Source organism: Pipra filicauda, unplaced genomic scaffold (assembly GCF_003945595.2).
Source record: "Pipra filicauda isolate LSUMZ 115617 unplaced genomic scaffold, ASM394559v2 scaffold645_size190756_pilon, whole genome shotgun sequence".
Classification (NCBI taxonomy): Eukaryota; Metazoa; Chordata; class Aves; order Passeriformes; family Pipridae; genus Pipra; species Pipra filicauda.
Window position 1 is genome coordinate 42,108 of NW_024104804.1, and position 15,136 is coordinate 57,243.

Here is a 15,136-nt window from a genome sequence, read left to right on the forward strand (position 1 = left end):
GGGGCAGAGCAGCTGTACAACATCAGCTCCAAGGGAGATCTCACTAAATTGCTTATTAAGGGACTCTACCAGCTCAATTTTCTGATTGACAGAGCAGATCAGTCACCAGCTCTACATGTGTGCTGGCCAGGAGGTTCCACCTGCTCAGAGTGACTGCACCAAGGCAACATCCTAATAGGAAAAGCAAACCAGAGCCTGTTTGGTTTCTATTCATTTTAGTGCACTAGATCTTGATGCAAAAAATAAGCATATTCACCACTCCAGCCCATCCCTGTGACTCCCCAGGAGGCACATTCAGCTTGGAGGCAGTAGACTTCAGGGGGCAAACACTATATTTTGGTTTTTCTACTGCTCCCTATTCTGCTGTGTGACTTGTATCTCCTAAATCCGCTGTAGCACCAGGGTGTATACTAAAATATTTAAAGTTCATAAATAAGTCCAGCATACAGCTGGCCACCTGGGTGTTCACACTTCCCTTCACATGGCAAAAACAAGCCATCCCCGCCAAGTCCAGGAATGCCACGTGAACCCACTCCTCAGACAGACTGCAGTACTGCTGCTATGGCTTTCAATAAATACAATGGAAGGCTTTCAATGCTGCACCCTGTCACCTCAATGTTAATAGAGAATTAGGGGTGCAAAGTCGAGCATTAGAAAATTAGGAGACAAATCCTACGGCCTCTGCATTTTCTCTCAGAGCTCAATCCCTCTCCCAGATGAAAAGAAAAAACAATAGACATTTGGAAAAAAACTTCTAATATTTGGCAAAACGCATTAAAACTCCCTAAAAATCCATGTTTGGGGAACCAAACTGCTTTTAAGGACTGCAGAGTCAGGTTATCATTACCCAAATTCCCTGCATTGTTAATCACTCAGCATTTAGACAGCAACACCCATTTCCAAAAGGGATTTTTAGGACACCAGATTCTCACAAGCACTACAGGCAGAACACAGACATCCTTCCCCTGCAAATCTGCCTCTTTCAACAGGACCTGCAGATCCTTGTGGGAAAAAACCCTGCTGCACCCCATGGTGACAGCAGTGCTGTAAAACCATCAGTTTGCCCACGCGCTGGATGTGATGCACAGACCTGCAGCTAAAGGAGGCTTTTCTTCCACACTAACAGGTTTTCAAGCCCAGCTTAATCTTTCATGAGCATTATCCTCAAGTCTCTTTTCATTCAGATTTCTGAAAGCCTGATTTCCTAACTCAGGCATCCAATTTTCTGTATTGACCCACTACCGCCCACATGGTTCCATGTCAGAGCTTTATTTATCACATCCCAGCCTGCAGAAATTTTCATCTGTGGAGACACTTATGGGAAACAGCTTCTCTACCTCATACAGTCTTCGAATAAGACTGTGCCATTCCCATTTAGCTATTTAAGATCTTCCAGGTCCTGTGCTACCTACTGAGGAGAGCCCAGAAACTTGCAAACCTGTAAGAGCCACCTCACCATCTCAAGCTATCCCACTGAAATCCCCAAACAAACAGAACAGTAATCTTATCATTCTTGATAGAAGTGTTCCTGTAAGCCTTGCCATATGGCAGCAGTTGCTGATGGAGATGAGCAGAGCGGGTTGAACTGATGCTCCAGCACTTTCTAGCCTCCTTTCTGCTGCTGTGTTTGTCCAGCAGATGTGAAAATCAACATCCCAAACACCAGCAGCTGTAGAAACCGCATGGGAGGGTTTATACACAAGATCCAACTCAGACAATTGTATGGGCATTACAGCCATAAAAGCTTTCTGTCTTTTTGTTCTGACCCAGCACTGCTTTGGCAGGGTTTCATTCTGAACTCCAGGTTCATTTAGATCTGACAGACCTTGCGAGGAGCCTGGTATGAGAGGAGATTTGGGACTGAGCAAGCACAGCGACTGCACTGGCTTAGGGACTGGTTCCTGGAGCAGCTACAACTTATGCATTCCACCTCCCCCTCCAAAACAGGAACAGCTCAGCATTTTAATATATTAAGGCAACACAGCAGGCCACTGCTGTCCCATTTAGAACAACGGAACCATCAAATGATTTGGGTTGAAAGGGTTCTTTGAAGGTCATCTAGTCCAGCCCCCCTGCCATAGGCAGGGACACCTTCCCCTATCCCAGGTTGCTCCAAGCCCCCTCCAACCTGCCCTTGGACACCACCTCTCTGGGAAACCTTGGACTTCTCCCCTTATCCTTGCTCCCCAGAGAGACAGAAAAAAGACAGTGTTGAAAGAGTGAAGGGTAAAATCCAAACCCACAAGATCTCTTTCCTTTTCCACCCCATAAATGACAGAATCCCTTTTTTCTCCTCCACCTTCTCCTACTTTGCAGCACTTCAGCTAAAATGAACTCTTCGCAAACAACTCTCACATCCCTCATCTACCAGCACTCAAGTGCTGGGAGGACAGACCAAGCAGTGACTGGTACCCAGCCCAAATTTGAAGAAGCTCATTGCCCCTGAGGCTGCAAGCCTTGTAAGAGCTTTTTGCACCTTATGGCCCTTATGCCACAGGTTCACAAACTCCTCCAAAAGCTCTCACTGGCACAAGGGCCCTGCAACAGCGGTTCACAGCTGAAGAAGCAAAGTGCTTTCCTCAAATCTCAGAGCAACCTCAGGCAGAGCCAAGTGCAGTCTTTGGTCTCCACATTGGCACCTTTACCATGAGCTCACCCTGAGCTCGATGCACACGAGACAGAAATCCCAAATGAGAACAGCAAGGGATGTAAATCCCAAAAGCCAGCACTCAAACAGAACGGTTTTGGGGTCGGATTGGACAATCTAAAGGAGGATCCAAACTGCAAACCACACATGAATGGTGCTTTTTTGTGCTTCTTTCCCATCATTCCCATCACCTGCATAAGCCAAGGCCAAGAGTGCCTTGAAAGAAGGGCAAAGCAAATTATGATGTGCAAGGCAAATTACAAAGGGCAAGACAAATTACAAAGGGCAAAACAAGGGCAAATTAAACTGCCCTAAAAAGCAGAAACCGTGCCTACCCATAGATATCGAGCACGCCGATGAAGGAGTGCTGCTTGACAGTGGTGTGCAGGGCCTTGTTGATGTGCTGCACGATCCAGTTGAAGAGCTGGGCGTAGATGTGCTTGGCCAGGGCGTTCCTGGCGTTCACCACCTGGTGCAGGGACATGTTCTTGACGTAGGTCTCAGCCGTGGTGACGAGCTTGCGGTTGCAAAGCCAGTGCTGCATCTGGCTGAGCTCCACGCCCAGCAAGCCACAGAAGTTCTTCAAGTGCTCGTCCTCGCTCTGAGAGAGGGGGATGAGAAGCAAAGTCAGCAGGCTGGTGACACCCCAAACTGGAGCTTTAACCCCCAAGACCTTTGCAAGGAATTAGCGGCATTCCATAACTATCTAGGGAGAGACTGTGTCCCTCTGTGGTTGGCAGGAATGGAGAAGCAATGACACTCATCCAGTTGTGCCAGTCTTCATGGACATGAGTGGAACAGCTCACACAGAGCTCCAAACAGTGGCACCACAGCTCTGCTCTGCTCTGGTTATCCTTGAGGTCTCAGTTTTCACTAAGAGCAGATTTCCAGAGGACAGAGCAACCTCCACTTTACTACTCCTTGAGCTGCAACCACACACTCCTTCAGAGCAACCTGGATTAAGCTCTTAAGCTAAAGCTTAGGCTTTGCCATGACACCTTTTACAAACTAACTCCATTTTGAATAACAAAGTTATAAATTGTGCGTTACAAGAAGGGCCTGGGCTTTGAACAATTAATAAAATTATATGTGAACTTCATTTTCCCCAGTGCAATGTATTTTCCCCCCCCATCAAACTAAGGCAAGATGTTGTGCTAAGATAGTGGGCACTGCCTTTTGGACAAGGAGAAAAGAGTTTCCTTTTTTTCCATGTAATAATATATATGTAAAGGCAGTAAATTGTTTCCAGTTAGATCCGTGCACATACAAATGCTGAATGGGTTTGGGGATGGAGAATAAAAGTGCACTTTACGAGAATTCTAGAATGCTTTATTGCTATCATACCCTTTTGACTACAGATTCAAAGGCATAACAGAACTGATTTAACACCTTGCAGTTACATCTGTAGGTAATTAAACAATATGAACTTAATTAGCAGAACTCAACATTGTCAAAGCAGACCTCTTTCAACATATCCATGTTGCCAAATATCAAGTAAATTACCCCAGCACCTAATGCATCGAACACCAAGGTGTCTCAAGGGTAACGCTAAAACTGTGTGCAGAACCCATTTTAATACTTTTACTAGGAACAAACTACCCAGCCTGAGATGCAATGATAATTTACAGGACAGTATTTTCCAAATAATTGCTTTTTTTCCCCCCTACCTCTGAACAAACAGAAACAGAAAAATTGCCGCTAAGGCATGTTTTGTATTATTTATTCTTGCTAATTTACTGGGCAGTGCTCCTTTGGATGCTGGATTGGCTGCATCACAAGCAGCAGCTCCATGGCTTTGCCTGCAGGAAAGTGGTTTTAGAGCATCACACCTTCTGCTGGTGGAGTCACCGTTCCCCAACAGTGTGCACTAGGTGTTCTAAGGAAGCAGGAAGAGTTAAAGATGTGTTGGGATGTAAGATGATAATCTTTGATTTATCTTGCCTACAGGCTGGCCGGAGAGGAGGAGCAATTCACTGTCTCCAAGGAAAAAACAAAGCGACTAGGAAATTATAATGTGTTTCCAAAAAAAAAGGCAAAGAAAATCAGGAGGAAAAGGGCTTTCTACTAAAGCATACTGCTGTGAAGCTCAACACATCCAACATGTCCTGATTTATGAACATAGCAAACTCCCCACATGCCCCACTCCAGCTGGTGACCTACCGACAGACTACAGGCTTCACTTCCTCGTTCCACTTGGATTTCCAAGTTCCCAAGGTGCAGAATGGCCGCTATTATCCTAAAAATGGTCATCTGATGAGACTCCTTCACTCCTGCGTGAACAATTGATAGCTGATTGTCACACCAGAAAACAAACAGCAATTTTCACTTTGTTTGAAGATGCTCAAGGTGTTTGATTTCCTTCCCAGGCTGCTGGTTTTCAGAATTATGAGACTTCTTCCAATCAACACACCGTAAACAGTCAATTTTAACACAGACGGGTTTAACACACACAAAACCAAGGATGCTGCTCCATTATGATCAAACAGGGTCAGAGCTGTAAGAGCTCTTGTGGCTTTTACAGAACAAGGGGTTGTTTTGTGTGATCGTAGTCGGCTGACAACTGAAGCACAGAAATTACAACATATTGCCAGTGTCCCACAAACAGAAGAGAAAATTAAAGGCCTGCACATGATGCACAAACGCCTCCACGCTGGTGCTACAGCTGGATACAGCAGGGCACCAGGGAGGTGATGCAGAACTCTGTCTCACTGTCCCCAGTGCCTCAAAAAGAGCTACGTGTTGGTGAGTCTTTATTGGGGGTGTAAGATGTTATTGCTTTATATATTTTTTTTCTGGCAGGATTTACAGGCATTCCCAGCAGGAGCTTTGCTCAGCAGCAGCCTGCACACGGCCTTCTCGCTGTATCCTGCATTCTTTTTCCATTCCAGCTGGGTTTCTGCGTCCCTTTTGTGTTCAGGGCTGGTGTCCTAATTATCCACCCAAGGTCCAAGACATCACCTGCTGGTTTCTGAATTACCCAGAGCTTCCCTTTCTCTCTCTTGGGACTTTTCTGTTATCAGCACAGTGAGAAAGGTTTCAAGGTTACTAAAAGGAGCAATGCTCTGCTGTGACTTGGAACTCTTAATTGGAGTTAAACCTGGCTAGGGTGGGGATTTGCAGATAAATCTGACTTCTTCTAGTTACACACAGAAAGGAAAGGCTGAAAAGTGTAGTAGCAGTATCACCAGGCCCTGAACAGAAACAGAGCTGAGAAACACTGAAGGAAAAATGAGGAAAGGCAGAGCCAGAGGAAGCATGTGAAGAGAAAGAAAACATCATCAAACTGGCAGCAGAGGAAGATGCTCTCACAGTTCTTCCCAGGGATCAGCAAGGAGACAGGGGGGCTGCTTGGGGAGGTGGAGAAGGGGAACAAAGAGACATGCCAAGGGGATGGGAAGAGAGTTTCCTGGGGATTACAGTCCTGTGGGCAAATCTGGAGCAAACAGAAGCCTTATTTTTTGAGTAGTTAACAGTTAGAAGTCACACAAGCTGTACAAGAAGAGGGTAATGACAAGACCCCACTATCGCCCCAAAGAAAAAGAGATTGAGCCTATCTGAACACAAATAGGGCAAATTTTTGGGAAACACTTGCAGTTCCAACACTTGAAATGAGTGTCCATGCTCACTGTTGGCACAGCTGGTCAGGGGATTTCACAGCCAACTGTGAACATCATGAACTCCTCTCACAACATATGAAATGCATCTGAGAGGCACCGAAACTGAACAGGATTTAAAAACGTGGTTTCAGATAAATATTAATAAACCAGGGAAGTTTTCCCCAGCAAAAATTGTTTTTCCTTTCCAACAGCCACTGCTGCAGGCAGGCTGCAGCACTGTTCCACTGCAACATGCATGGATTTCGCAGCTGCCACACAGACATGGACTCTGCACAGCAGGGATGTACTCAGCTCATTATTTCCAGGAAATCAGCTACTTGGTACAATACTGTGATGGTCTGAGAAGTGACATCACCCTCAGCCCCAGCACAGATTGAACTGCAGAGTAATTGCTCTTTTCCTGCTTGTAAACAAGTGTAAAAAATAGCTGCAGCACAGCTTTGCCTTCAGAATGGTTTATTTAAGTTGCTCTTAAATTCCGTGTCCTTCTCCATTTCACTGCTGCTTTGCAGGCTGCTGTAAGAAACACTTCTGCAGCTCATACTGAAGAACAAAGTAAAGCCAACTAGGTCAACAGGAACATTATAATTCAGGCAAAACACTGAAAACAATTGCAAGAGACTTCTGCCGGGCAGGCTCCAAGCAGAGCAAACCCTTACCAAGCAGGGTGAAGGCATGCCTCGTTTTCTCAAAGTCATCAGCATCATCCACACCACTGATGGACGTGTCACCTCCCTGAGAAATGTAGAAAAAGTCTTCTGCACAGGCTAGGAAAGAAGGAAGAGGAGCAATACATCACCAAGCAGTACTCATCCCCCGCAGCCACCCCCTGGAACATGGACTGGGATGCTCCCCAAAGGGCACCTGTCCCCTTCAAACCCCAGTTACTCAGAAATGGATGAAGTAGAACCTTGATAGGTGACTGTAACTACTTCTTGCAGTGATGAAACCTCTTCCCCATTCAAAGCAAGCTCAGTCAGGCCAGTGCTATGGTATATTTGGTATTCTAATAACTGCTCCATCACAGGGGTGAAGATTATTTCAGATACTGAGGTTACTGCTTTCGATAATTTTTCATCCTGTTTAACACACCCATGACTGACTGAGATACTTTAACACCTTTCCCACATAAAGCCTTAAACCTTGGGAGCAGAGGGAGCGGAGAATGGCTTGCAGTGCCAGCATTACACCATGTAAACATCTGTGCTTTACCAAAGTTATTTCAGGACAACACCAATAAATCGAGTGGAGACAGAGAGGCATTTCAAATGCAGATTGCAGGGCTTATATCCACTTTAAAAAGCTGCACATGCAATCACTCCACCTTAAAACATATTTCCCAAGCATCGTGAATGTAAAGAGAAAAAGCCTACTGTGTGTTCCACATCAGCCTACTGGTAACCTTTAAAACCACTGCAATTTGCAATTTTTGACTCAAATTGCCACCAGAAGCTCCCCATCCCTTCCCTGCCCTCCCGTAGGCTTTTGCATTAGCTGTACTTTCAAGCTGTAAAGAAAACATTTAAGTCTTTTTGACACAGAAAGCCCAGGGGCACAGAGGTTTTGGTAATTCTGCTCATTGATGGAGCATCAGGAATAAGGGGCAGAAAACATTGATTGGGGTCGGGCAGACTATGTCCATCCTGGTCCCCCAGCACAACAGGAGCTCACCCAGCCCCAGATGGAGCACATCACGTTAACAACTTGCTGTTTCTGCACATCTTGCACCTTGCAAGATGCACCCAGGGCTGGTGGTGGCTGATGGGACCGCAACACCAGCTTCCGATTTTAAACATCCACACTGAGATCTGTTTCTGCCTCAAGTCATCTCTGGTATAACTGACTCCAATCTTTACATTTCAATATATGTATCATTATTTTAACAACCACATAAACCCTTTGATTCACTGCAAACAACTAAAACACATCCCTGCTTTGCACCACTGCCGAGGCATCATAAAATTAGACACCACACCTCAAAAGACACTTGCACTGCACACTGACATTTTAAATCAAATATTTACCTTCTAGTTTCAGATTAAGCCTTTAGGATCACTCTGACTGAGCAAAACTGGTTTGCTCTGCTGGGCTCACCTGTGTTTAGAGACTCTCTCTGTTTTTGAGCATTTTGCAACATACAAGAGAGTAACGACAACTCTTTGTACGTGCAAGGGCCAAAGGAGAAGCAAAAGCTCTTATTTTTTATATGGAAAAATATACATCCTCCCCCATGCCTAATAAATGGTGGATTTTCACAGCAAGATACCCCTTGTTTTGTATAAGTCCTGGGGAGAAAAGGCTGACACGTAAGGTAAGTACACCTCACACAAGGAAACAAATTTGAGTTTCGACTAGTCATCTTGAAATACAGGCTAGTAAACCTGAGGCAAAGTTGGAAATTAAAAAAAAAAAAAAAAATCACTCAAGAGAAAGAAAAATAAGTGAATCGTGCACATCTGCACTCACAGAACACTGCCCAGCACTAGCTATTCCACAGGTCAAGGCAGAGCCTCCATCGGGCCAACAAGAGCAGCTCACGGCACCCACATGTCTGTCCCCACAGACTGCGTGAGCAGTCCCACATCTGCCGGCTACCAAAACATTTTGAAGACTCATTTTTACGCTATTGCAAGGTGATAGTGGAGGAAACACCAAGGACACACACCTTCAACTTTGGAAAGAATTACCTCCTTTTCCAGTTTTGCGTTTCACCTGGTGGATACCTGTGCACAAGCACCAATGAAAAGTGCAGCTGGAGACTGATGTGCATTGACAACACCAAATTTTGATTAAAAATGACCCAAGAAGGCTCCCTTGGGGGCTAGCTGCCCTGGCACCCACTGCCTCCTACACCACCAGCTGTTGCTATTGAATTGAGAAGTTGAGAGCCACAGTCACAACAGCACAAAGATGCTTTTGCATCTTGGATAATCCACCAGCAGAGCAAAGACCTCTCAGCCTACACTGTTACCAGTCACCACCAACACAGATGATGCTTTTAGAGAGCTGTGATGAGTAAGACTGGTGTTTCCTCTGATCCACATGTTCCCAGGATGAGAGGGGTGGTTGCACAGCTGGAGCTCTCACACATCAGCTCATATCCCAGTCTGAGCTGAAAGCATCTGTGTCTGAATTTTAAGATGCCAGCAGACACAGCCATTACTCAGGGTATCTTTGCAAAAATGAAGCACATAACCACATGGCAGCAACTCTTGAAAGTGCTCAAAGTGATGTGCTCCGTGTGGGCAATATGCCTACAGTGACACAAAAAGTCAGAAAGACAAGCCCAGAATTACCCAGAAACTGAAAACTCTCTCTTGGATCTGCCATTCCTCTGTAGCCAGGATGAAAACCTCTGCAAGTCTTTGTGTTGGGATCACAGCCTGCCTTGCTCACTATTTTAAATACTGAAAAAGCCTATTTTAAGCCTTGCTACTTTTTCTAAGCAATAGCAAATATCCAAGATAAAAGAATAAACTAAAGTACATTTCTGCACCCCCTGCTGCAAGTGCAAACCCTCTGAATCAGGTGTTCTACAGAGGTTTTGCTGCAAATTCTGGGAAAAGAACTCTAACCCATATCAGGAGTTAACCATTGAAAAAAATAACAATGAATTCAAAGCACACAACCGCTCCTGCCAAGGCTTTGGCCAGATCAACCCCTACTCACATCTTTATGCAAGCTTGGTACAATATTAACACGTGATCTCCCTGCATCAGCTGGCATCTACCAGGGCACATAGTTTCACTGTAGCTCTGCTGTAAATTTTTATAAAATCCTGGAATGGTTTGGTTTGGAAGGGACCTTAAAGATCATCCTGTTTCAACCGCTGCCACAGTCAGGACACCTTCCACTAGCCCAGGTTGCTCCAAGCCTCGTCCAGCCTGGCCTTGGACACTTGCAGGGATCCAGGGGCAGCCACAGCTTCTCTGGGAAACCTGTGCCAGGGCCTGCCCACCCTCATCCCGGGTGCCACATCCCTGGTGATGGCACAAGCAAACCTGTGCACCACCGGGGAGAAGAAGCCCTTCAAGCTCATCTCCCTTCACCTCTTCCCACTGAACAGGGACATGTGACCTCACCAACGACCCAAATTTCTGACCTCACCACGTTGTCCTGATGCCATCAGATCTAGGCAACAGCTGCCAGTGCACAGGGAGGTTCCAGTACTTACTGAGTCCGAGATCTTTGAATTCTGGAAGGCTTGAGGAGGCACAGAGCTGATAGAAGATGTGGTAGTTGCGCTCATGCTCTGCCTATGGGGAAAGTTCTGAGTTAGAGGCACAAAGAGGTTACAGTGGTGCTCCCACCCTCAGCCTGGTGCCCACTGAGCCCAGGGCTACACTGATCCCATTCCTTGCTTCCCACTGTTGACACCCCCTCAGTGCCACCAGGACAGGGACATTTTCTTGCCACCAGAGAGAAAGGAGGTGCCAAGGCTTGCCCTGACCAACACACATTGCCCCTCTTGCAAAGAAAACAAATAGCTCTGTATTACTTTCCACATCTTATCCCTCTCTGGGATAACCCAGCTCCATTAGCCAGCAAGCACTGTGGTGCAAACCAATAGCAATATAAAAAAAAAGGTGGCCTATTCTCATGGCTTCCCAAAGTTGTAAATTTTTTAGGATTTTTGTATTTGGTGCTTTTCTTTTTTTTTTTTTCTTTTTTTGTGTTTAAGGACAAAAGTTTTGCAGGTGCTTCTGAGCACGAACCAAGAAAGCTTGTCCTGAGCCCTGCACAAAAAACCCAAGGGATGTGTCACAGCAGAGACATCAGCCTCCTCAGCCCTTCTCCTGCCTCCCCTCCATCTTCAAAACTGAAGACAGTTGCCTGCAGTTTGTGCTCCCTAGCACTTTAAAAGGCTCAGCAAAAACAAAGCAGTTGCCCAGAGAAAGGTTTTCCATCCCTGCCCAGCAGCCACGCCAGCAGCAGTGATCCCTCCCCAAGGCTCCAGCCTCAGGTTCAGAGGGAACAACCCAAGGCCAACAAACGAGTCTCCCAAGTACAAATTATCCCAGAATGAGGGTCATCACATTGGGATCATGAAGAACAACTGCAAAAGATTGAGTCTGAAAGACACGTCTGGGAGCTGTGTCTACCAGGAAAGCGATGGACGAAAGGAAACGACCCCAGGTTGTGCCAAGGAAGATTCAGATTGGATACTAGGAATGATATTTTCACCAAAGAGGTTGTCCAGCCCTGGCACAGCTTCCTAGGGCAGTGTTGGAGTCCCCATCCCTGGAGGGATTTAAAAGCCATGTGGATGTGGCACCTGGGGACAAGGGTTAGTGGTGGCCTTGGCAGTGCTGGGGTACAGTTGGACTCAATGATCTTAGGGGTCTTCTCCAACCTAAATGATTCTGTGATTCCGCTTTTTGAAGAGATTCTTTTTAATTCATAGAAAAATTCCAGAGCATTGAATTCCCAGAGTACAGCGCCCAAAAGGAACAAAAGAAGGAAAAAACCCTGCAGCTGCTCACCTGAAATACAACCCGAGATTTTTCCAACAGATACGTCCTCATGTTGGCACCAATGATGTGGTATCTTTTATCAAAACCAATCTCAATGTATTTCCCAAATCGACTGCTGTTGTCATTCCTTGTTGTTCTAGCATTTCCAATGGCCTGCATAAAAGTAAATCAAACATTAATTTTTAATTTAATTTTTGAAATGTTTTAAGCATTTAAATTTGTAATCAGTGTTATATAAACAGTTACAGGGGGATTTAAGGAAAACCCCTTCCCAGATGCAGAAGGCAGAGCAACAATGTGACTTTGGGGAGGACTCTTCACTGAAAATGTGGTGTCTCCAGGATTTTTATAGAAGAAAAATGCATATGAACAGAAATGAGTGTCTGTACAGTAATTAAATCACCTACATCCCAACAGCCTTAACACTCCTGTTTTGTTTTACAGGATGCCCCCACCTTTGTCCATAGTCAACACTGGCAGCTTTCCTGGAGGAGTCATAAGCAATGAAGCCTTGCAAGAAGAAGGGAACAAGATGCAGTCCATTTCCAGATGTTCAGGCTCTGGCACACGGATTTGATGACATGACAGAGTCTCCCTGTGCCTCTCCAGTGCTCCAGGTAATGCTGCCACACACTGGGGCAGAAGGGAGAGGAGAGAATCCAACCCAAAGTACAAACATCAGGGTTGCAGCACTGCAAACAGGGAAATCCATGAAGGAGTGACTCATGGTGATGCAAGAGGGCCAGAGAAAGGCAACATTCCCCTTCATGGATACAGCAGCTTACTTTTTACCAACATTCCCCTGTCCTGAGATGATGAGCTTCAAGCAAGCACAGAAAAAGTGAGGGAAGGGAAGGGACACGTACAGGAAAGATCCCTCAGGCCCCTCTAGAAGGCTGTCTGCCTTTCCCAGGCAATCCTTGCCGATCACCTTTACCTGTATGCAGCTCCTGGGGAACACAGCAAGCATGCACACTCACCAAGAATCACAGCACTACCTACAGCACCACCCAAAACTTTTGATCACAGGACCTGACGCCTCCAGTTGCACGTGACGGAAATCCCCAGGGATTGTACTCTGTGCAGTACAACCAACAAAGAGACTGTTGCACATGCAAAGCTGCCTGACCCCTCAGCTGCTCCACCCTTCCATCCAGGGCTGAGGGCTCCATGGTCTGATGGCCTCAGCATCACACCCAGAGCAAGCCCTGCCTGCTACCTGCCCTATCCATCCACCCACACAACTCCTCTTCTAGCTAAGGCACCTTCTTTCCCCCAAGCCCATTTAACTTCAGGTTTTTCTGCAAACCCAGCAGGTTATTTTTATGGTTTTTTTCCTGCATAGGCAATGTTCTCATCAATTTCCAATAAAGACAGGCACGTTGCCTGGCCCCAGCACTTAGAAATTACAGCCAGAACAGAACACAGGCAAGAAAATTAGAGCAATAAAATTCTGGGGTCATATAGAAGAATAGCATGCACTGTGAATTTTTTTCCCTGCATTGTTTTAGGTGTCCCCTGGTATTGCAGCTACTTTTCACAGAGGCAGAGGAGATGGGTGAGGAAAGGAGTAAACCAGCATGAAGAAAACTAACTACAGAAAAGCATCGTGTCCCCTGCCAGTTGTACACCTGTGTGGCTTTTCTTACTGATCACCTGCACCATCTCTTCTTTCAACATTCCAGCTCACACCCCACTTCAGGCAGCACAGTGTTAGATCACACGTGCTGCCTCTCAGGCTTGGTTTTTATCCTGGATCAGCCACAACCTCCATGTCTGAGAGACAGTTTGGCCATCAGGCACCACTTTCAGTGGGAAGCCTCTCTGAAGGTTAAGCCAAGCCTAAGGTTAAGTGCAGGACAATGCTGTACTCCCTAGTTCCTGCCTTTAAAAAAAAAAAAATAATAATCATGAGTCTGAAGTCCTCAGCTGACTTTGGAAAAGCCCAAATCTTGTCTTCATACTGACTTGAGTATTTTACAAATGCCTCCAAAATTTTGCACCCTGACTCCAAAATCTGTTTGGAAAACGGGATTTAGGCACCCAAACATCTATTTTCAGCAGCTGGCCACAGTGCAAGGAAAACAAAGCTGCTTTTCCCCTTTCATTTATATTTATAAAAGGAATTATTTTCCTTCAAAGCAGGGATTTCCCTATAATAGGACTTTTCATTCCCCCATATGATTGATAGCAACAGAAAATTAACAAAAAATAAAACCGTATTAAAGTATCTCAAATAGATTAATCCCTTTCTTTTCTATACCACGTCTACACAATTAAAGAAGATTAGGAGGTACCATGCAGTGACAAAAGGAGGAGGAAGATGGCAAAATACTAATGGTGCCAGCAGCACTGCTCAGGCTCCCCTCTCTGGAGCCCCATCAAAGCCCGGCTCCTGGAGCTGTGCTGGGGTTACACAGGCTCAGCTTTAAGACCATCAAATACAGGAGCAATCAGGGTGGGTTAAATTAAGACTGTCACTGTATTTCTGCGTTTTCAATCCAGCTCAAGGATGCTGTGACGCCGTAAATCAGATCCGGCTCACAACCCCCCACGGTTCTCACCGGTTTTGTGACTTCTGGAGTCACACAGTGACCACTGCAAGCAGGGCAAAGGAAATTGCGTCGATTTTACCTCCATAATTGGGTTCGATGCGAGGACTTTGGCCTCGATGTTAGTCTTGCTGGCAGAGCCCCCGACGGTGGTGAAGAAGCGCATGGCGTATTTGGCAGAGACCGTCTTCCCAGCGCCCGACTCCCCGCTCACAATGATGGACTGGTTCTTCTCATCCCTGTTGAGGCAGAGGAGTCAAACCTTTGTAAGCCAATCCATTTTCTTGTTCACTGTTTGCACCATGCAACAGTCTTCCGCCTTCACGTGTGGTTGGTCCCTCACCTTGTTGCCACCTACGTTACGGACGCTGGATTTTCTCTGGGTTTACAGAAGCAACAGTGAATAACACACAACTGTGACACATCTCACCAAAAGCACAAAGGACACTGGACATCTCCAGAACACCTCCAGAGGCCTGCAGAGACAGTGGGAGATGAATCCCTGCATGAAGCACTGCTGCCTTCTTCACCCCTAAACCGAGTACCCCAGTGCTGGGAAGCCCATTCCCTCCACGCCACAATCCCAAACCCCTGCTGCTTGATATCTGTCTGGAAAACTATTAACAGGAATTGGTTGAATATCAGCTTCTAATATCAAACATTTAAGTTTTCCCTCCAACGCCTTCACTCAAGAATTTGAGATTTTTGCCCAATAAAACATGAGCAATTCATTGTGAATCTTGCTCAAGTAGCCTTTAAAGCACAGATACCCAAAAAGCATCCTCTATGCTCAAAACGTGTTAAAAATATTGAAGTTGCAAAATCTAGTACCCCACAATTAGGGCA

General features: G+C 45.8%; 1 protein-coding gene across 1 annotated transcript in view; it reads right to left on the minus strand.

The window, feature by feature from the left end:
• LOC120324665 (unconventional myosin-Vb-like) overlaps positions 1-15,136 on the minus strand; it is a gene marked incomplete at its 3' end in the record, with an annotated part of 106,069 nt that overhangs the window by 41,257 nt on the left and 49,676 nt on the right. Inside the window, exons 5-10 of the mRNA XM_039388403.1 lie at positions 14,373-14,529; positions 11,748-11,891; positions 10,439-10,520; positions 6,924-7,031; positions 4,808-4,917; positions 2,983-3,248 (exon numbers count right to left, since the gene is read on the minus strand). Coding sequence (XP_039244337.1) covers positions 2,983-3,248; positions 4,808-4,917; positions 6,924-7,031; positions 10,439-10,520; positions 11,748-11,891; positions 14,373-14,529 — 867 coding nt within the window. The remainder of the gene's footprint in view (positions 1-2,982; positions 3,249-4,807; positions 4,918-6,923; positions 7,032-10,438; positions 10,521-11,747; positions 11,892-14,372; positions 14,530-15,136) is intronic.